The 22,171-nt window shown below is 43.1% G+C and overlaps 2 protein-coding genes across 2 annotated transcripts; both read right to left on the bottom strand.

Moving 5' to 3' along the window:
- Positions 1-15,654: 15,654 nt before the first annotated feature.
- LOC146251583 (L-rhamnose-binding lectin CSL3-like) lies at positions 15,655-18,011 on the bottom strand. The gene is made up of 9 exons (XM_084680505.1): positions 17,864-18,011; positions 16,967-16,996; positions 16,843-16,887; positions 16,598-16,733; positions 16,413-16,522; positions 16,297-16,341; positions 16,051-16,186; positions 15,846-15,963; positions 15,655-15,758 (listed from the first exon to the last, which is right to left on the bottom strand). Exons 1-8 carry the CDS (start codon positions 17,895-17,897, stop codon positions 15,858-15,860), a joined length of 642 nt encoding a protein of 213 aa, XP_084536631.1. The 5' UTR covers positions 17,898-18,011; the 3' UTR covers positions 15,655-15,758; positions 15,846-15,857.
- Positions 18,012-19,369: 1,358 nt separating this feature from the next.
- LOC146251582 (uncharacterized) lies at positions 19,370-21,100 on the bottom strand. The gene is made up of 2 exons (XM_084680903.1): positions 20,416-21,100; positions 19,370-20,313 (listed from the first exon to the last, which is right to left on the bottom strand). Exons 1-2 carry the CDS (start codon positions 20,869-20,871, stop codon positions 19,657-19,659), a joined length of 1,113 nt encoding a protein of 370 aa, XP_084537029.1. The 5' UTR covers positions 20,872-21,100; the 3' UTR covers positions 19,370-19,656.
- Positions 21,101-22,171: the final 1,071 nt, after the last annotated feature.

Genomic DNA, 22,171 nt, shown 5'->3' with positions numbered 1-22,171 from the left:
CACACCTTGATGCTTCCATTTCCCTCATGAATCCATCATGATAGAGGGTTAGTGTTACCCTAACTTTAATCCTTATTAAGTGGTCCTACCAGTGCTGCTCCATGGGTTCCAAGCTGACTCTGGCGTATGGGACCGCACCAGTATTGCCATGTGCTTCATGTCACTAAAAGCTCCGATTGATGAATGGTGCCATTTTTGGCCTGGTTTTACAACCGAGAGGGGAAAAAAGTTGTTTTCACATCCATGGAAACTAGAGGGACTCTGGATTTTTAAAATCCTCACTACAGAAATAGGTACTCTATCTTAAAGTTTCCTTCATGGTCCCCGCCCTTCGTTGAGTTTTAGACCAGAGCAGACTCAGTCACTGGTTTGATAGCCATCCCAAAACTGAACAGATTGATTTGAAAAAAAGAAATTCATACACGCTACGAACCCTAATTTGGAAAATTTGCCAAACCCTAGAAGTATCGAAAGATTTAAGGTGAACAATAGCGTGAACATTATGATGTCAACCAAAATATTATCTTTATTTTAATTAGAACGTACAAAATTATAGTATAAAAATGGCTAGTGTCTTATTGAAATATACATTATAAAATAAACCTAAATTAAATGAAAATACATTTTCCACACTTGGGAAATGCTTGCAGTGCTCTCACTACAAGAGGAGTGTGAGGTGTGAGGAGATGGTCCTGCTATTTGAGGACTGTGTGTGAAGATCAGACTCTTAACCTCTGCACCTCTGCACTCCGTAAAGACACCCAGGCTGAGGAAAGACAGTTGGTTAGTTTATCCAGCCTAGAAGATTCATCTCTCTCAATCCCAGTCCTTTCCATCCCAGACAGTCTCTCTCTGGGTTAACTACTTAGCACCACCGTGGAGCCGCTTAGTGAGAAAGGAAAAGGCCTGACCCGGGTGGATTTTTCAGTCTATTGGCCGGTCGGATTGTCTGTGTGGTTGTTCGTCCCTATTCAATGATTTGCCTTTTGAGCTTGTCTGTCTCACGCACGCATACACACACACACACACACACACACCACACACACACACGCACACACTACACGCACACTTACACTCTGGCACTGGCTGTGTCTGAATTATGAGTGTCCTACCTGTTTTATTGGGAATTACTTCACCAGTCTACTGTCAAGGAAATGTCGAAGTTTAGTTTGAAAGTGGAGACCAGTTTGGAAAGACATTTGCATACAGAAGCAGGCCCTATCTGTCTGTGTTCAAGGTGATGAGGCCAGGCAGCCTTTAAATGGTTGCTCAGAGCTCAGAGAGCAAGCATGCACACAGTAAATTCTCATCAAACCCCTCTCTGCAAGTTTAGAGCCTTGGCTTTTTTCTCAATTTCCTGTGAGGCCGGTAGTAAAGAGGGCCTCATATGGGCCCCAGTCTGGACTCGGCTCTGCCAGGAATCCCAGAAGCGCATACCTGGGGGAGCAGAGACAGGATATAGGAGGCAAGGGCACAGCATCAAACACTGCGCTACTGCTGACACCACTTCAAACACAGCACACTGGCTGGCAAGCCGCATGGAGCTGGACTCGACTCAGCCTCTAGGATTCACTCAAACTGATAATGTAATGTAAACATTCATCTGGTCATGTTTGGAAAACATTCCCATAAATGGACGTTATCTGTGACAAGTGGACCAGTTTTGCTTATGCAAAAACATTAGCAAAGGTCACACATTTCCTAAACGTAGAAGTGATGAAGTCACATCTTCTACATCCAATTTATACAGCCACAGATGGTTCCAACCAGACTCAATCTCCAGAACCAGTCCAACTAAGAACCAATACATCGGCCAATACATCGGCCAATCAAAAGAGAATCCTGACACCTAGCCGTCTAAAGATTCTAGTGACATGACATGGTGCTTCGATCACGGTGTTACCTGTCAAGGACGCCAGCCATGTCCTGCAAATGGTACATCAATTAGGACATACAATGCCCATGTGTTTATAAATCACAACTTGTGATGGACCGCAAGTCTTTGGTTTTCTACAATGTAGTGTAAAATACTGGCCAACTTTCGTCTCCAAAGCTTTCAATTGTTGACTATTCCATCATCAGATGAATGACAAGTTACTTTTTACACTTTGTTCCAATGAGAGGCGTGACACAAAATAAATGCCTAGTGCACCATACTGTCTGCTGCAGTGTTCAGGAACAGACTGGCCACACACACGCGTACAACCAACTGGCACACCTGTTTGTGTTGTCCCCAGTGTCATAATGGTTTCCACGTGCCACATTCTCCACTGGTACCAAGTCTGGACACTCTCCATTCCCTGGGGCCAGGGCTAGTAAAATATATCTATAAATAGGGCCCACTATTTCTCTCCTGCTCATAAAACTGCGTATGGCTGGACTTCTCTCCCCTGTGGCATCTGGCATCATTTGTCACATCTGTGGTGAGCAATTATGTATAAAAGGAAGCCAGGGAACCCAGAAGAACCTGGGCTGGTTGATGCCAGCAGCGTTGCTAAGCTGAACCTCCCCACAAAAAGAGAACTCAAAGTGGAGACTCCAGTAGAGCTGAAGGGAGCGGAATTACGAACCAGGGCAATGTATCTCGCGTGACATCATTGTTTTCCAGTGCACTGATGCCGTTTACGTTATGCTCTACGTTTTTGTATCAACCACAAGCAACAAACAACGCAGTTGGGCTCAGCGAACGCGGTGTGCCCGAACACCGTTGCACTGCCGTTCTGTCAGTTTGAGCTTTAAGAGTTCGGGTCAGCTAGTCTATGTCCAAAACTGTCCCCTCCAACCAACATGGCTGTGGTGCATTTTCAAAGCAATGAACGTATTACCAAGGCATCCCTGGCATCTCTAAGGACCGATGTGAACTGGTAAGACTCTGGTAAAAACACATGAGTGAGTCACAAGGAAGCAGCAGCATTTAGACCAGAGAAGGCACCAAGAAAACCAGGCATGTGATACGGCAGGTGGGTGGGTCCTTAGAGATTAATAGTGGATATCATAGACAACATTTGCGTCATGTTTTATATGGTCAGTGGTGAAATGTATTACATGATGTATACGATTATTTATTATGAAATGTCATTTATTATTTGATATGGGCAACGCACAGCTAAGGCTATTTATCATGCTTTGGACCCATTGTTATTTTCCAAAGGCAACAACTGTATTTCACACACATTGAATGTGCAGTTAACATTTTGAAGAAGGAAACACCAAGGAAAATACTTTATAAAGTAGATGAAAGAATGTGAAGGTGTGTTTTATTCCTTATTACAGTAATCTGGCTCCGCCTCACTAGCTCAATATCTAACAGTTAGCTTCTGTAGGTACAGTTCCAGTTTTGCTGTCCGTCCATATGGTTGAGCAAAATGTATTTAATTACAGGTACATATATAATTAACAACAATCAAATATGTGTAGAACAATAGAGGTCAAGTGTATTGACAATAAAATAATGCTGATATGATGATTACCAAACCATTTTCAAATCAAGGTGAATGCAATTATAGTTCATTATTTGAAAAGGATGTTCTACAGCATCAGTTCATTTGTGATATAGTGAATGGTTCCATTATGTCTCCTATTATTCAATCAGTCATTGTCAAGGCCTGCTAAGAGCATCTGGATGCCACAACCACCAGACTGTGAAGTGTAGTGAACCATGTGGCATTCATAGCTACAAAACTGTTCAGTCCCCAATCTTCAACAACATTACGTCAACTCATTTAAAAAGGCTATTGAGCGTGTTCAGTTCAGACCTAATGATGAAAGTAAGTCCAACGTCCATCTAATTCAGTGCACTGAAGCAGGTTCGACTGGCTAAAAGCATGACTTGTGTGAACAGCAGCTTGTGGTGTCTCTAGTAAAAGCAACCGTTCATTTAGCATCTGTTAAAGAACTAATGGGTTACAGTGAGTTGGGTGAAGAATGTGATTTCTGGACCATTCACGGACATGTGTTGTCGATTACGTCTGGTTAATACACACACACCTTACAGTGCTCATTACCATGTCTTTCAACTTTGAGGTGGAGGTTCCTGCACTGGAGTCTTCAAAGTGCTGTGGCTGGAACAAGCACCTGTGTGCTAAACACAGGCACCCCGTTTATGTGTGTGTATGTGTGTGTGTGTGTGTGTGTGTGTGTGTGTGTGTGTGTGCATAATTGATGACTGTATGCACACATATGTTCATACTGAAGGCTGCTGCAGACTTGAGCCATTATAAACGGCACGTATATCTTAATGAATTAATATTTATTTTGGACTGAGAACTGAAAACCCATGAAATGCACCTTTAATCGGTTCTCCTTGTGAGCCTGACTAAGGAGCGATGCTGTATCTCTGTGTGTTTTTATTGGAAAATGTTTTCTCTGCTCAGCAAAACAGACCAGTTGGTTCCCTAAGATTCATAAATGTTTCATAAATACTTGACTTCAAGCCACCAGAAAACCACTCTGCTTTTTGAAATGTTCTCTCCAGAAAATTCTGTCTATTTCTGCAACATCATCTCAGTTCAATCGTACTTGCAGTTCTTGGTGGCAAATGTTCAGGTTGATGAGGAAACTCCTCGTGGTCCCCTCCACCTCCCTTCGCAGCCACCTTCCCATCTTTCCTTTCCTCTAATTCTTAATTTATACAGTCGTAGGTGCATCCATATGTGTGTTTTAAAATGGTCTCCCCCTGCTGGCCATGCCATTTTTCAGATTAGCTACAGGAGGTGCCATTTGTAGCGTTTACACATTTTATTTGTATAGCCTTTTTCAAGAAGCTTTCATGTCACAGAGTTACACAAGTAAATGTATGGTTAAACACAAATATTGAGTTCTGAATTAGCAGAGCATTTGAAGTGTTCTGCATTGGTGGTAACACAATAATTTAAGCAATGGGATAAGAAAAATGTAAACATTATGAGCTTAAAAGTCAACATCACAAACAGATGGGCAATTGGTGCAGAGTGGAAGTCTTCAAAAGGCTCTGAATTGGCAGGAATGAGATGGTCACTGAAACGTTATTCTCAATTTCAAAAACTTGCCCCTTTCCCTCACAAATAACACACACAACATGTAAGCACAATAGGATACATAATGGGGCTTGTCAGAAGTAAACCCCAGCTAAACTCAGCTAAGTGGGTGTGTAAATGGGGAGAGAGCTGAGAGCACTGGTGCAAATCAGTGCAAACTGGTGCTGCTATCTGTCCCAAAGGGCCAGCCCACTCATGCACTCCTTTACTGTCTAGAACATTCTCTCTTTTTTATTTTCTGTCTCTTTTCATTTTCGTTCTCTCTCTCTCTCTTTCAATTTTCAGAGGGCCGACTAGCATGAGATGGAATGCCATTCAGGGCTTTGGCTGAAGGTTGAATGGTCGATGCAGAACTTTGTACATTCTGAATGCAACCAGAACTGGTTGTTGCACCCTGTATCTTATGGGGGGCTTTACAACAATTTAGATGATCAAAACACACACTGCACACTGTGGTAAAAGACTGTGTTATGATGACCGACCTCTCCTTCCAAGGACAAGAAACGCATGTCTCAGGTGGACATTAAGATTATCAGATGTGTTGCTAATTGCAAAGTACAGAGCACTTTCCTTTACAAGCCTTCATAAGTTAAATGTCAGTGTTGGTAGTTATATTCCATCCAGAGAATTTTTGCAAGTACGCATGATAGCCAAAAGGAGTGGTCCTTCTGAGAGTCATTCTGGGCCTCTGGACAGCCCCTTCCATTACGGGGCTGTCCAGCCTCCAGGAGGGCTTTGGGAGACGATGACATCAGAGTCCTCGTGCTTAATGGTCTCCGCATATCCCCCCTCCCTTATTATTGGAATGTTATTCTGCCACCTCTCTTTCGAAAGGCACTTGCCATGGGCTGTGCATCCAACCAACAAGTTGTGGTCAACGAGTGGTTAATCTCTTCCACAATCTCCCTCCTATTTGCAAAAATGGCTTGCAGAGCTTAGAACATCTTGTGGTGGTTTTTTTGAAGACTGCTACTCACGGGACAGTCGGGCAGAAAGAATGGAGAGTGGACTTCCATTTATAGTTAAGGCCAGCCCCTGAAAAACTTGGGGGGTCCAAAGTTATTTGTGTTCCCAACTTTCCCACCACCCCCCGCCACCTTGGCGACCTTTCACACAATGTGAACACTGATCACAGGTATCAATTCGAAGGAATATGCACTTTCCGGAAGCTCAACTTCACATACTTCACTGTTTGTGGTTGGAAGAAATCATCCTTTAGGACCCACAGGAACATAACCTTTTGGCAACAAGGTTTATTTTATCATTTTCTCTACACACCCTTTTCTGTTTCTGTTTCCCTAATGACCCCACTGGGGCCAAACAGAAGAGTTGTTTAGAAAGCCTACAGAAGACACAGAAAAACTAAAACAGGAAAAACTGCAAGACCAATTGTTGAGGAACCAATTGTTCCTTTAGGTGTGAATCCCTCCTCCACCCATACATGCTGCAATACCAGATCCATCCATCCAATGTATCTATGGTATATGAGAGGGAATGGGAAAAAAAACAAAGGTCACTGTTAGAAAACACATTACTTATTTCTAAAGGTTTATATATTGTTTCCATGAGCTTCCAAAAAAGTTCGAGAGAGAGAGAGTGTGTGTTTGTCTGTGTGTGTGTGTGTGTGTGTGTTTGTTAGCGCGTGCACATGCAATTTGGCTTCCACATTCATCATGATGTGCTGCATTTATGTGTGACTTTGATAAGAGCACATTTTGTGTTTATTTCTTCCTTTTCAAGCCAATGCTTGCATCCCCTGGGCCCACAAACAAGAAAAAAATGCACGCAAATTAGACAGAACACAATGCAGCTCCTGTTGTTACAGTGCCCCCCCCCACCCTCCAACATACATCTGCAAAATCATTACCAGATGTTTAAAGAGCCTCACTCTGCTAACTATCCCAAACACTCAGTCTAACCCTCTACATCTATCCCATCAGTCCTCCACTCTCTCTCCATGTTCTTTCCACCCCCTTCTCTTTCTCTCTCCCTCATTGTCTCCCTCTCTCTCCTCTTCTCTTTTGCTCTATCTATCTATCTCTCACCCTCTCACTCTCACACTCACTAGCTCTGCCAGAGCAGGTTGCGCCCCATGGCACCATCTCCCAGCGCACCCATGAACCTCAGAACACATTCCTCCATCCTCAGTCCTCTATCTGTCTTGATCTCCCTGCGCATGGCTCCATCCCTTTTAGAGTGGTGTGGAGTGTTGAAGATAGACAAACGGATAAAAAGTAGTGACAAATAGATCTAGAGCTACGAATGAGGAGTACTGACAGGGCTGAGGTTCTGGTCCATGTTCTGTTTTACAGACCCTCACAGGGTTCTGTTTTTGGAATGTGGAAATGCATAGCTCGGCCTGCGGGGAACGCAACCACTTAACCAACTTAACACTCACTAATGACAAGCTTATAATGAGTGGTTGAGATTTTACAAGCAAAATAAAGTAGACGAAAACTGTGCCATCAGTGTGAGTCCTGAGCCAGACCGTGCTTGCGACCAGCGGGAGAAACAGGAGTCTGTTGGGGGTCCACTGTGACTCCCAAGGACGACCCTGCTGGAGTTCACAATTTGGCTCAGGAAGACGATGAACAGCAGAACTGAAAAAAAGTACCAAAACATCTGAAACAAAAAACAGAGGATGTGGGCAGTATTTATTCAAGAAGAAGAAGAAAAAAACACACACACACCTTGTATACAGAGATAGAAAAGCACAATATACAGCACATAACAGTTTAAGATGAGAGTGACATTTAAGTCAGAATTCAAGTGTTTCCAGACCACAGGCTAGGAGTGTAGTGGTAGATCATATCTATTAGTGCCTACTGGATTAGCCACAGGCACAGAAGGCAAGCATGTGGAAAATCAAAATGGCTGAGTTATTTCAGGGCATCACTGGCCATCCCTAAAAAGAGGCCCTAACACAAAACCCCTTAGTGAGCCATGGCCCTGGGTCCCTCTCCCCCACAGGCTTAGACACCAGAGCCCCTGAACAGTTACATGACAAAACTAAACACATGGAAACATGTTCTCTATGAAGACACCCAGAGGACTGGAGAAATACTTCCATGGAAATGCTTGAAAACAGAATAATCGAACACTGGCATGGACAAGCATGTAAACAAGAAGGAGATGTTATTTCCACAAAACGTCTTCTGACCTCCGGGTTGCTGCTAGTTTTGGCCCCGGACGAGATGTTCCGCTTCAGTCATAACCCACACACTCATAAAACTATATCCAGATGAAAGTGTTTTGATATTGTTTTACATTTTTACATAACTGATTTCAATGAACAAAACCAAAAAATGGTTCCAACACCATTTTCTAAATTGAAATAAATAGCTTGAAGAGCTAGCTTGAAGAGCATCTTTGTGAGTGCGGCATGTTTCTTATGGAGACAGAGAAAAAGAATGAGGATGAAGAAAAATAAAGAGAGGGAGACGAAGGGGAACGTTTTTGTGAAAGAGAGAGGCCGAGAAGCTCATTAAAGGGACAATATAGTTGACCTTTTGCTTTTGTTTGTTTGGTATTTTGCTCATGTTTACTGTTGGTGTCTGGGGTCGACATTCAGACCCGGACCGTTAGGCTTTCTCTCAGGGCAGAGTCCCCAACAATGGCAGGAGTCTGTTAGTCTGCACTGGGAGGCCCTTGTCAATGCAACCCAGGGGCCTGGGCACCCCATCCATACCCAAGTCTGACCACACAGGGCAACACAACAAGGCAGGCAGAGGCTAAATAACCACTACCATAGTAGTGATACCAATGCCCAAATAGCCAAAGGCCAATGCAGAGTACTGCAAATGCTCTACCCATGCCGAACTCTGAATATTTGTCTTTCACCATCCATTCACAATATTTACTTGTATTTCTACTCTTACTGTATAATTGTGTTCAGTTTGTTTTCTGATACTCTGGAGCACTACCATCTCTGGAGGAAGGGGACCCCTCAGTGAATTGCTCATCACAAGGTTTCTTCCAGTTGTTCCTTGTCTTGAGGGTTTAGGATGGTTTAGGTGCAGTTCTATGGGCATCTGTGAAGCTTTCTGTGACATTGCTTGTAAAAAAAAGGGTTGTAAAAATGTATTTTATTTGATCATAAAAACATGCATGACCGCGCACCGTGTTTGGAAAGAAGGAAGTCACAATTAAGTCATTTAGTGAGGGCAAGGCCAGATTAGTACCCCAAAGGGCCCCTGGGCACTGAAGTTCATGTAAATCAATTTCTGAGTTTGATTCTGGGGGTTTTACGACTTTTTATCAGAGCATGGCTATTACATCATTTCCTTAGAGATTACATCTCTCCCCTCAAAAACTGTCGTTAGTCTTCACTTACTCATACATCATCACAACATCAAGTGAGGTTACTTACAATTACCCAGGCTGGATCATTTGTCTGTGTTGGAATCGAAGGGCTGATCTGACATGGTAAAACCATGGACTGACTGTTAGCTAGTATGACAACATAGTGACAACAGGTGAGTGGGAATTCTTATTTACTGTGGGAAGACATGAATGTCTTTATTGGCCATGGTGAATGATGCCCTGGCTCGGGACACAGCCGGCACACTGAGACACAAAGGGTTTTAAGGTGGGTTGTTAACTGGCTCAATATTTGCACCCATTTACTACACTCCCACAGATCAACAAGCTGTTCTATGTTTGGCTCAAAGTAAAATATGTCAACAGTACTATTTGCACCAGAGGGGCAAATATGAGTACTTTGGTTTGTATGAGTTACAGTCCGAAGTGTCAATGTTGCACACAAAACTGCATTTTTAGTCCACTCACTTTACTCTCATATTAAATATTATATTATATATTACTTAGTTTGTTCACTGTGCAATAATTTGTTGCTGCATTTCAACCTTTTTTCGAGTGAAGCCCCCTTGGAAAAGTTTCACCTTGTCTCACCCTTTGAGAACAACTGTATGGGTGACATTGCCTTTCAATGATCCTTCCAGAATGTCATGGTTGATGGAGCATTTTCCATTGCTAGCTACGCTGATGGAAAACAGTACAAGACCAAATGGAACAAGTGACTTGTTTTTGCTGTTTAAATTCACATGAAAACAAATGTATTATTGGCTTACAATTTGTTCCTGTCAATACAGATGTTGAAATGTCATCAACAATTGCCTTCTGAATCCTTTGTCTGGCCATCCTTGTACACTGGGCATGGAAGATCCTGTGGGATCAGTATTGGCAGCAGTCCAATCACGTGTGTAAAGTGTGTTTCACAAGGTTTCACAAGTGGATCGCCTATCAGAGCTCATGTTTAAGTGAGTCCTGTATCACCACGAACAGCTTGAAGCTTTACAGAACAAGAATGTTAAACCCCCTTGCATGTGTTATGGCGGCCCCCCTGTTTAACAATAAAATGAGTTAAGCCCCCGGACTATTAGGATGAAAATTCCATTAAGACGCAAATTACTTGTCAGTATTTCTCTGCAACGTCATCTTGAACTAAGTCTGGTTTTTATGATCAAAAGCACATGGTCATAGGTTTAGAAATGATTAGCAGACTAGCCTTTTTATTTCATGTGTAGCCTAGCCAAGTTCAACCCACACAGGACATTTTATATAGGATCCTTATTCTGAAGCTGCTTCTGGCAATTAAAGTACAATGACTTATAATGGCTCTACTCTCTAAACTATCCTTCCCAACCATTCTGTAAATACACAGAAAACTACCTCAATTGCAAAATGTTATGGTTCACAATAACTATGAAAGTGAGTGAAATGAGTGAAAAACAGAGATCCAAATGCACAGCACTAACTTTCTAGACCTGCATCATAACAAACATGTCATTAGATGCAGTAGAATAGAATGCATTCCAGGACTAAAACCAAACAACCTCTCACATTGTGCTGCAGTATGTCATCATCCGTCTCACTTTGCACCAAGGTGAAGGTTGCCTAGCTCAAAGAAATAGCACCATCCAGTGTTACAAATAGAGCTGTACCATCTGGAACAGGGAGAAAATACCACAAGATCTTTATGTATTTTGTGTTCTCTACAGCGTACAGTGACACTAATTCTATATTTCTGTATGTGTGTACAGTGTGTGTGTGTTCACATAGGCCTTTTCTGAAAAGAGACAATGGTCTCAAATATGGAATTACTCAAAGAAAACCTCACGCCTTGATGTAGTCAAGTGAATGAAAAGGTCATCCTTGTTTGGCAGTCAGGTTTGTCGTCATTTTAAGAATATTTTCCCTCAGATTATGGTTGACAGAAGGTGGTGGCCAATTTCACACCAATCTGCTTCACCTATCCATTTTTCAAGCTTTAGCACACACTCACACACACCATGGTGAAAGCATAGGACTGGATGTTTGTTTTTATGAGAATGGCAATTTCTCAGACTGGTGGTTTAGCCATAATCCATTTAATTAACTGAGCCCACAAACCTTGGCTTCAAACAAAGAGCTCATTCACACAGCCAGATCCTGCTTAGGAATACATGTGATCCACAAAATCTTTTTATGACAAACATTCCTGTGCGTTCATCCTTATCTTCGAAGGCTGATTCTAGGATGACTGGATTGGATAACTGATAGTCGTCGTCCCCCTTTAGTTGGTCTTTGTTTATACAGATATTTTCCTTCATTAAGGAACACCTTAGCAAGGCAAGCAGCTAATAGCCTTTCGTGCCTTTGCTGAGTGAGTGAAGTAACATGTCAGCAAGTCAGTCTGTTTTGGCTGGATGGAATGCAGCTCAGAGCAGAGAGACGACGGAGGGGGGATGACAGCCAGTATCTGCAATGAGGAGCTGTGCAAACATACAACGTGTGCAGCCTGGGATGTGCATTGTGTCTGGGCAGGGATGGCATTATTAGGGTGCGTCAATGCAGGGAAGGGCACAGCACTCATCCTGTCTCATGCTCACAAACTTTGAGCTGTGTGAAAGCGCAACCTTTCCAAATAAGTTATCAGCCAGGCTGTATTAAAGCCCATCAGGAAGGCCAAGTGTCCAAAGAAACAAATTGGAGGATATCAACAACTTTCCTCTGCAAGTTTCTCACAATGGGCCCAGAAAACAAATCCTTAATAGTTTCTGGGCTGGTCCTTGTTGCTCGAGACCCTTCATACTGCAGTGTTTGGCATTCATAAGCAAACATGGGGAGATTGTCTAGAAACTATTGTGCACGTTGCACATACACATGCAAGACGTTTTATGGGACATGGAGGAGAGGCAGGGCGGAGTTGGAAGGGATGGCTGATGAGATAGATCTCTGGAACAAATCAGGTCTTGGCTCTAAGAAGCTGCTGAGAACCGAAAGAGAGAAACCCAATTATTGTTTCATCTTTAGAAGCCATGTTAGCACACACTAAAACCTTTGCCCTGTGTTTCAGGGCAGAATGCTAACCTTGTAGTGTGGTAACTGAAGCTGCAAAGGAAGGGAGGGTGATGTTGACAAAGCAGTGTGTATGGCTGCGTGTGTGACTGTCTCCATGTCTTCATGTTCCCAAGTCTCCCTCCCTCGTAACCCTATCCTCCAGCATAGCCGTGCGCCCATCCAGCCAGCTCAGAGACATCTGGTACTGTACACAGGAGGAGAGGAGGCTGCCGCGAAGACAGCTGGAGCTCATCAAAGGGCAGCCATGGGCGGAAGCAAGGAGGACACCAGACTCTGCACAAGGAACCAGACATGGTGAGCTTACAATTTTACCCCTCATCACTGATCCTGTAATCTTGTTCCCAGGCTCTCTCAACTCACAAGATTTGAGCCCGGTGAAGACCTCCCGTATCCCGGGTCGTGGGTGGAGGGATCCTGGGTCGTGGATGCAGGGACATCCAGGTGAGTTGCATTGTGAAGTGCTGTCTAATCTGCTGAATGCTGCTGAATCTGAGAAGTCAGTCGTTGTAAACAGCACAAACAAACAAAAAGGACAAACTTACATTTAGTTCTTGTTACACCGGAATGTTATATATGCGAAATATATGCAGTTGAACTTCCTGTTCAGACCCAGAGGAAGTGAATTCTCAGCCTGTCTACTGATCCAAGGTCACGTCAGTGTTTCCCCGAGGGGCGCCTGTATTAAAAAACAGGTTCTCACAGCATATCTGTAGATGTATGTCCAGGCATGTCACGTATGTAGGTTTGCAAGTACAAAAGATAATACACACAGCACATACAGGAATTTAAAGCTTTCAAAGCAATTGTGGGAGATTCAAGGACAAATTCAAGGTAATACAAGATGAAGGGAGTTTGTATTTTTAAGTTCATGTTTCTGAGTTCATTCATGTTTATGAGTACAATAGTAGTAGGGTAGTAGATGAGTAGTAGATTACAAAGTATTGCTGACTAACTGGGTAAGAGTTTGCAACATGCAACAATGTATACACATCTGTCAATATTTGTCTCTCTTAAGAGAAGAGAGTTTGATGATCTGTGAAGATTTGAGGATGGCTGACTTTGCTTGAGTTTTCAGGCATTATTCACCAGACCAGATGAAACAAGTTCATATCTAAAGGAAGTGCCAGCACATAACTTATATGGATATTTTTATCCAATAAATGTGTTGCTTATCATCCAGAAGTATTGCCTCAAGGAACTTAGCCGCTTGCCAAACTGAACCAAGTGTTCACACAGCTTCGGCAAAGAATACTCTGTTAAGATTGACCTGGCTACCGGCAGGTGGACCCAAATGCACGACTCCACACAAGGCACAAATTGACAGGTTTATTGAGAAAAAAAAAAAAAGGACAAGGGGAACGAAAGAAATCGGGGGGGGGGGGGGTGCAGGCAGGTAGGCAGACGAACAGGTAAAGGAGGACGTGACACGGTCTGGAACAGGCAGAGGCAAATCACGATTACTTGGTGTTCTGAGATAACATACCTTAAGTTGGGAGCGGACACTAACACATCTACTAGAAGCGTTGAAATGGCGGTGAGTGACTGGAAAGCCGGGGTTGAAATATCAAATCAAATCAAATTTATTTGTATAGCCCTTTTCACACGCAAGCATGTCACAGAGGGCTTCACATACGCCCATAGAACTGCCCCTCAACCAACCTAAACCCTCAAGGAAGACAAGGAAAAACTCCCAACGGGAGAAAAAATGGAAGAAACCTTGGGAGGAGCAATTCAGAGAGGGATCCCCTCCTCCAAAGACGGTTGGCAAGAGAGAGGAGCAGAACACAAGCTAAACATAGTCATACAGTGTCAATGGGTTTTGAAACACCAAAAATCCATTGTTCGGCTTTATAGACGTTGGATGGGACCTGGAAACTCGCTGTTGTGTAGCTACTTTGGTGCTGATTAGGGGATGAGTTGCAGTGGTTTCAATTTCACAGGAAGGATTAAGTATGTGGCAGGAGCCTCGGAGCCTGGAGCCAACACCTATGAAAACAAGAACAAAACAGAAAACCTGGCCCGGATCAGGCCGGGAACGTAACATATTCTGTCGAAGTGCAAATTGAAATTGCTAGAAGTTGCTGAAATCAAATCTGATGGTTTGGACATGTGTCCATGGTGTCATTTGTTTGTTTACAGCATTCGGTTATGTTTGTCGGTACCCTTGCTATCCTCTGCTTCACAAAGTTGCTTTTTAGTTTCAGACCCGTGTTCATTGCTCTGATGTCCTACTTTGACTTCTATTTGGGTGTTGTCAGAACTGCACCTAGAAGGATGGAAGTTGGACCAGGAAGGAAATCACCACAAGTTGGTGGTATCAGGTAAACCATTTCATCATCAGGAGAGGGAGATTCCTTCCGATTGCAGACCAAACATCCAACGAGGGTAGGACTAAAACAAAAAAAGCTTTTTTTGCACAGAGCTCCTGGCTTTTACATGGAGCGAGGAAACACCGAAACAACTATAGCCTACTAAATAGTTCAAATACAGGCATGCATATAGCCTGTCCCCTGAGCAGTTAATGCAATCAAGAGCGGCTTTCAGTTGATGAACTGCAAACCTGGGTGAGAGAGCCTTTATGAAGGAGTTGAACATTTTAGAAGAAACCTTTTCAGAGTACCTTGTCAGTGATATAGCTTCTTGGCTCTCAAACCAACGCCAACCTAAAGACCAGGGGGACTGTCAGGATTGCACACTCATGCATTGGACCAGAGGTCAAGATAAAGGCCATCTTAGAGGTTTGGCTATCAAATATTAACCGCCCCCCCCCCCCCCCCCCATGCTTGTTCTGTGATGGGAAGTTCGGATCATTTTACTGAACGAGATTCAAATAAATTGAGCCAGTAAAATGACTGCTTAGAAACAAAACCACCCCTCTGGCAAAATAACTCTCCATCGAATTCAAATAGCCTATAAGACGTGGGGAAGATGTCGACAACATTGACAATACGTGTAGGCCCATTATTCAAATCCAGTAACCCCTTAAGCACATTCAATTGGTTGTATCTGGCAGTTCAGAAATAAAATCTGTGTGGACGGCGAAAATATCAAGGCAGGAACCATTGGAATAATTGTTTTGCATGGTCCGGCTGGAAAGGGTTGAATAACCAAGTTTCAGATGGGTATAATTACACAACACTAAGAAGATAAAGGATTCGCTCTGGACTTCTTTGGTCTCAATGGGTTTGGTAAATCAAGTGCTTCCTGTATCACTGAGCATCTTGACCCTGATTTGTTTCTGACTGACCTGTCTAGAAACAACCACAACACACTGACACATGTAAATGGATGAATTTATTCAATATTGAACCAGTCTTCGTCGTTGGAACATGTTCATATCCAGGTCCAGGCTGTTCCACTCCGTCGACCCAACAATACTCACTGAAACAGAAAGTGCCAGTCAACAAAAAAGATCATATTATAAAGACACATGTCACTCATACAGAGACATATGTAAAGACCACTTACCGCAGGTGTAGCTCATGTACAGGTGTAGGTCACATACAGGTATTTGTAGGTTCCAACACAGGGATCAGAGAACACAGAGTTGGAGGCAGACAGAGAACAGCTTGTATGTCCATTGCACCTGGGAAGGTGGAAGGAGCAAAATAAGTGCGAGTGAGTGAGTGAGTGAGTGAGAACGTCCATGTCTGTGTCCGTGCACGTGTCTTACATGCTAGCCACTGACAGCAAGGTTGTGGGGTTGAGGCAGTTGGTGTTGCTAATCTGATTTGGTGGACGACCAGTGACGCAGGTCACCCTGTCTGTGCGTCCATAGTTAGCACTGACCACGTTGACGTGAGAACTCCCTGGAAACAGGAAGTCATTACTTCTGCTTACCATCAATGTAGTTTAAATGTATGCAGTGTGGAACTGTTAACAGTATAGTAGGGCAACAGCATTCAGTGTTGCAACGTACCACAGTTTAGGGTAGCCTGCTGACCTTCACAGATCACGGTCGTCTCTGAAACAGTAATAGTAAAAGTAGGTCAGTGTCAACTGTTTACACACAATGAATCAAACACACATACTAACTTGGGGCAATGCAGTTGTAGATCACATGCAGGTATTTGTAGGTCCCATAACAGGGATCAGTGAACACAGAGTTGGAGGCATCCAGAGAACAGCTTGTATGTCCATTGCACCTGGGAAGATGGAAGGAGCAAAATGAGTGTGCGAGAAAGCTAACACGCATGCCTGTGTGTGCACTCGTGTCTTACATGCCAGCCACCAATTGGAAAGTTGTGGAAAGGATGCAGTTGGTGTTGCGAATATGACGTCGTGGATGGCCAGAGCTGCAGGTCCAACGGTCGGTGCGTCCATAGTTAGCACTGACCACGTCGATCACAGAACTCCCTGGAAACAGGAAGACGTTAACCCCCATTCTCTTACTATTAATGTAACTTGAATGCTGCGTGAAACAGTATAGCAAGGCAACAGTACAACTGGAACTGTAGCAACGTACCACAGTTCAGGGTGGCCTGCTGACCTTCACAGATGTCTGTAGTCACTGAAATGGTACATATTATAATTGTTAATCGTTTACAAAAAACAGATCCTCCCTTGGACAATCAGGTTCTGAGTTTTACCTGCTCCTGTAGACATACAACATGCCAGCACTGAAACAGACAGAAAGATCACAATCACAATCACAATCTGGCAGTTGGTCAAATATGGACTGTAAACATTCATAAAGCATCATTTACAGTTGGACCCAGATGCATTTGCAACATCTACAACTCATTCTGGGTATTTGTGGAAAGACAAGAAACTCCCCCCCACCCCTTAACATTTCATAAAAGGAAATGTAACAATTCATTGAAGTAATGCAAGGCTGAGTCACCCTGCCCCCACCTCTCAGGCTACAATTTGGAGTTGCTGGACGGAGTCTCTACTTGATAGTCTCACCTCATTTTGTAACTTAATGTTGTATGTTGTTAAGGGTCAAGATGTGGTCTGATGGTTGAATTGTAGTTGGGTATAGGAATTATGAAGCATTGCTACGTGGATTGTTAATCTCCTGAGGACATTCAGCTCTGGCTTGTCCTACTCCTTCCTCACCTCTGATTTCTCTGATAACAATAATCATAGTAGAGCAGGTAAAAACCATTTTGTAACATGTTTGCTTTGTAATCGATTCCATTATCCATTTCATGGCATCTTACTTTGACCATTCTGACTCCAATTTAACCCATCAAATAACTAACAGACATTTCATTAAAGTATCCCAGGACAAGTGACTACCAAACTAGAGTCTTTGAAATGTTTCACGATGTCTCTGGAACTGTGATCATTCCATAACATTTAAGTTTAAAACATTTTAAAGATGGGATCTGTAGGAGTTACCCTACAGTGAATGCAGTCACAAACCATAATCTAATTCTATAACTTCAAACACAGACAAACTTGAAAGGTTATGCAAATATAAAGTAGTCCTCCTGCTCACCAAGGAGCTGCCCCCCTCCCCAGAGAGACCAGATACTTACAGATCAGAGCACCCAGCATGAGACGAGGACTCATGGTGTTTCTAGACGTTATACAAAAACAACCTCACCTCAAACAACTTGTATTATTACAGGCAAAAAATTCCTACTCATGAACAAATAGCAGCTGCATGTGTTGGATATGTAGGTGTGTAACTACTCAATTGTATTTATAGAGGGGCAGGTGGTGATTGATTGAGTTCAACCCTAATCCAAAACACCAGATTCTAATAATTACCTGGCTGACAAGCTGAATCTTATTTGTTCTAATTGTGGTTCCAAAATCTGCAGGAAGAGGGTTGACCAGCCCAACGGTTGAATAAAGCAGGATAATTAAGGATGTGGTGATGCTCGGGACAAGTAGTTGAAATACTGTGTTTATTTGAACTCAGAGCTTTGCCAGAGAATGTCTAATATAGCGAGAACTGCCACTCTCGGGAAACTTCCGGGTTCTGAACCGGTTGAATTTCCATGTGAGGGCGCTAACGAGCAAGTGCAGAATGAATGGAGGTCTATGGAGCGGTACCCCTCAAAATCCACTTTTCTCAGGATAATTTTTTTTGTCTAGTAGTTTGAATTCTGAATTCGAAAGGGGAGGCAACAAAATACACACTGCTGGCTGTTAGATTGTTTTAAAGTCGCCTTTGTTCTAAAAAGCTTTTGAAAATGTCATTGACGTCATACACATCGTACGACCAGAGCTACTGCTTTACGGCAAGCTCTGGTCACTTACTTTTTTCTCCCAGGGCATCGACAACACAGCTGACAGGTTAGGCTCTCCCTGTCAATACACATGCTAGAAAGAGTTTTGGCTTGCTAATGTTGTTGCTAATGTTGCTAATGCCCTGACATCCGCTTCGGATGCCATCAAGCGGGAGCTCTGGTCGTATCAGTCCTTCACTAACCAATCAGCATTCATTAGCAGAATGCTAGCGTGTTATGGGCAACAACGACTCACCCTGTAAGAAATCTAAAGGACATAAGTACTCATTCATTCAATTTTCGACCTATAATCCATGTTGAACATGCAAAAACTACAATCAAATCGGAGATTTCTCAACGACAATCAGGTTCCTACCCCTGTGCTGCTCGTGAGCGGGAACCCCTTTCACCCCTTGTGAAATGTGTCTTCATATGGATGGAAAGGACATTGCGAAGGTAAAGGACATCTCAATGGGAGTTGGTGCCCTACTGGGAATCTATTTCATCATTGGAGTTACATGTGCAGAGAATGTAAAGAAGACACATTTTTATGCAGCGCATGGTTGGTAACAAGTCAAATTAAGTATCAATAAGGGTCATTTAAATGGCAAACGTCTTGCTCTAAATGTATTATGTAATATGTTGTATTCATTGAGATTTCTATGTATTTATTTTTGCAAACTAGAAAGGATCAACCCAGAATCATTATTGTTGTATACTTTTCAAAAATCTGATATATAAGTAAAAACATGCTTCAAAACATGTGTTTCACCATTATTATTGTTTTTATTTTTACTACTACTACTACTACTACTACTACTACTACTACTACTACTACTACTACTACTACTATTACTATTACTACTACTACTATTACTATTACTATTACTACTACTACTACAACTACACAACTTCTATAAAGGTTCTTCACAGAGCTTCAAAAGGTTCTTCAAGTAACCTTATGAAGGGGTTCTTCTTAGAACATTTTCTTGAAGGTTCCTCAAAGCATCATAAGAGGTTCCTCAACAGTTTCAAGATCTTGTTGTCCTGATGTTTGTCACGGTTGGTGTTACCGTAGATGAAAGTCTCTCTTATCAGTGGAAATGAAAGGCCCTCTTTATCTTCTCGAAGAAGCCACATTTTGGCAAAGACCTCATTTCCAGTTTTCCTTTTTCCGCCTTTTTCTCTTCCTTTTCTTGCTTCTCAATGTCCTTCCTCTGCTCTTCTGCTAACCTTTGCATCTCTTTTCTTTGTAGATCTTTCATTTTGCGTCTCTCATTCTCGAGCTTTTTTTGAATCTCCATGTTTCTTTTTTCTGCCTGCTCCAGCTGCTTCCTCTGTTTCTTCTCCATCTTCTCCTGCGCCAGCTTTTCTGCTTTCTTCTGCCTTTCTATGAACTCCCTCTCTTTCTTTGCTGCTTTCCCCTCCTCAGCCTTTATCTCATTCTCAGTTTTCAATATGTCACTGTTGGAACTCTCCTCAACAGATGCCTCCAGCACTTGCATCCTCGCCAGTTCACTCTCTAATTCTTCCTCCTGGTTGGCCAAGGGGTGGGTGTAGATTTGAGTGTCCTCAGGAAGAGGTGTGCAGGTGGGATGCTTGACCCCGTGGGGGTGCCTGGCCTGAGCTTCCAGGGGTTTGGTGGTGGTGAGGCCCAAGTATGCTCCATTTTTACCCAGTGGGAGGGGTGTGGGGGTTGGGGAGACTGGCTGATGGATGGGGGACATTGATGGAACTTTGATATCCGCTGTCTGTGTTGGAGACAAGAAAATTGTTAGCACTGTAATGGAATACCCAACACAAAGGACACTTTTCTGAAGTAAAAAAAACTAATGACATGGCTATAGTCTTACCTCCTCAAGCAGTTCATCCAACATCTTCAACTCCTCCATGATGGTAAGAGACTTAACCACCGGTGTGTGAGGTGTCTTGGTCTCCTGCAGACCTTCAAGTTTCTTCTTGGAGGAGTTGAGCTCCTGCTCTTTCCGTCTCTGCTCTGCTTCCCACAGCTCTCGTTCCTTCTGCATCCACTCTCTCCACCTCTCCTGCCTCTGCATGTCCAGCCTGTCTTCTGCCAGCCTTTTCTCAGCCTCCCTTAGCTCTGCCAGCTTCTTTTCACGCGGCTTCAGTAATATCTTTTTTAGGTCTACCCACCTTTTAATTTTACGCCTCGTTTCTGCATCCTTCTGTGCTTTCTGCATCTCCCGGACCCATCTTTGTTCTGCCAGTATCTGTGGCCCGCTTTTTACCACCCGTGTCCGTTCTTTCTTTTTCTTATCCATCCGCTTCTTTTCTGGAAATCCGCTCATGTTCTCTGTTCTATTGGAAAAGAGAGTGACTGCAGTGTTGTGTTGACATAAACTTTTATAGTCATTTTACTCATTATGACCAACACACAGGCCTATGACACTTTAGAAATGACACATTGCTTTGTGACATCATAGCTATTGTGAAATTCTGAGTCGCCCGCTGGACATTTCATTCTCCGATGTTTTTCTAAGATTAGCTATTTCATGGCAAAAACACGGCACATGTATCCCCGAGGACAAACGCCGAGTTTATCACGTGAAACGAAACAATATCCAATCAGAAAGCAAGCTGAGAGAAGACGGAAGCATAACAAACGGAGTCAGGCGCAGCACAAAGTTAAATTGAATTGATTTGTGGCAACAGCAAGCCCTTTTCTTTTTTTCCCGTGAATTTTCTCGAAAATCATTGCAAAGACTATCTTCGTAATGTCTTCCTGCATATCGTCCACCATGCCTATTAAGTCTAGAGATTTTGCAAAATTTCTTGTGCAGACATCCCAAATCTTCCGGGAGTCTCCCGCATTTGAATAGCGGCTCTCGGACGCCGGCAAATGCTATAGGCCTACAATCTCCCGGAAATCGGGGATTTTGTATTTCGAGCGAGCGAGGGACTGAAATCTAACTGCGTGAAATGGCCATTTATGCTAAAGACAATTGTATATCGCGCGTCATGAGAGCATTTCGGGGGGGGGGGACCTCCCGGAAATGAGTTTCTGCAACTTGGGATGTCTGCTTGTGTTAACAGTCGGGACACTGGTTGGAAATCTTTTTGTGTGTGGTGTGCCGTCTTTGTCAAATCATGGCACACGCGCCACACCCTGTAGGAGCAAAATGGCTAAATCTAGGATTTTTTGTGTTAATGTGTGTGGTCTCAGTTTGAAGATCTAAGATCCAAAAATCATTTAGTGTGTCCCAAGCATTACATACACTAACGTGAGAATATGAAATGTTTGCAGTTGAAGTATTCAAGCCATGGATTTGGCTATCAAATATTAATTCCCCCCCCCCTCCCTCCATGCTTGCTCTGTGTAGGGAAGTTCGGATCATTTTACTGAACGAGATTCAAATAAACCGAGTCAGTAAAATGACAGCTCAGAAACAAAACCGCCCGCCAAAATAACTCCATCTAATTCAAATAGCCTATAAGACGTGGGGAAGATGTCGACAACATTGACAATACGTGTAGGCCTGTTATTCAAATCCAGTACCCCTTAAGCACATTCAATTGGTTGTGATGTCACAAGTATCTGGCAGTTCAGAAATAAAATCTGTGTGGACGGCGAAGATATTAAGGCAGGAA

Source organism: Hypomesus nipponensis, chromosome 18 (genome assembly GCF_054491055.1).
Source record: "Hypomesus nipponensis isolate SF chromosome 18, ASM5449105v1, whole genome shotgun sequence".
Classification (NCBI taxonomy): domain Eukaryota; kingdom Metazoa; phylum Chordata; class Actinopteri; order Osmeriformes; family Osmeridae; genus Hypomesus; species Hypomesus nipponensis.
Note: the sequence above shows the minus strand (reverse complement) of the source record. Positions and strands in the feature narration are given on the sequence as shown.

Bases quoted from the DNA above. Each gene is read 5' to 3' on its own strand.
- LOC146251583 (XM_084680505.1), bottom strand. From the start codon at position 17,897: ATGAGTCCTCGTCTCATGCTGGGTGCTCTGATCT. The intron at 16,997-17,863 runs GTAAGTATCTGG...TGTCTGTTTCAG, and splicing joins CATGCTGGGTGCTCTGATCT to TGCTGGCATGTTGTATGTCT. The intron at 16,888-16,966 runs GTAAAACTCAGA...GTACCATTTCAG, and splicing joins TTGTATGTCTACAGGAGCAG to TGACTACAGACATCTGTGAA.
- LOC146251582 (XM_084680903.1), bottom strand. From the start codon at position 20,871: ATGAGCGGATTTCCAGAAAAGAAGCGGATGGATAAGAAAAAGAAAGAA. The intron at 20,314-20,415 runs GTAAGACTATAG...TCTCCAACACAG, and splicing joins TGGATGAACTGCTTGAGGAG to ACAGCGGATATCAAAGTTCC.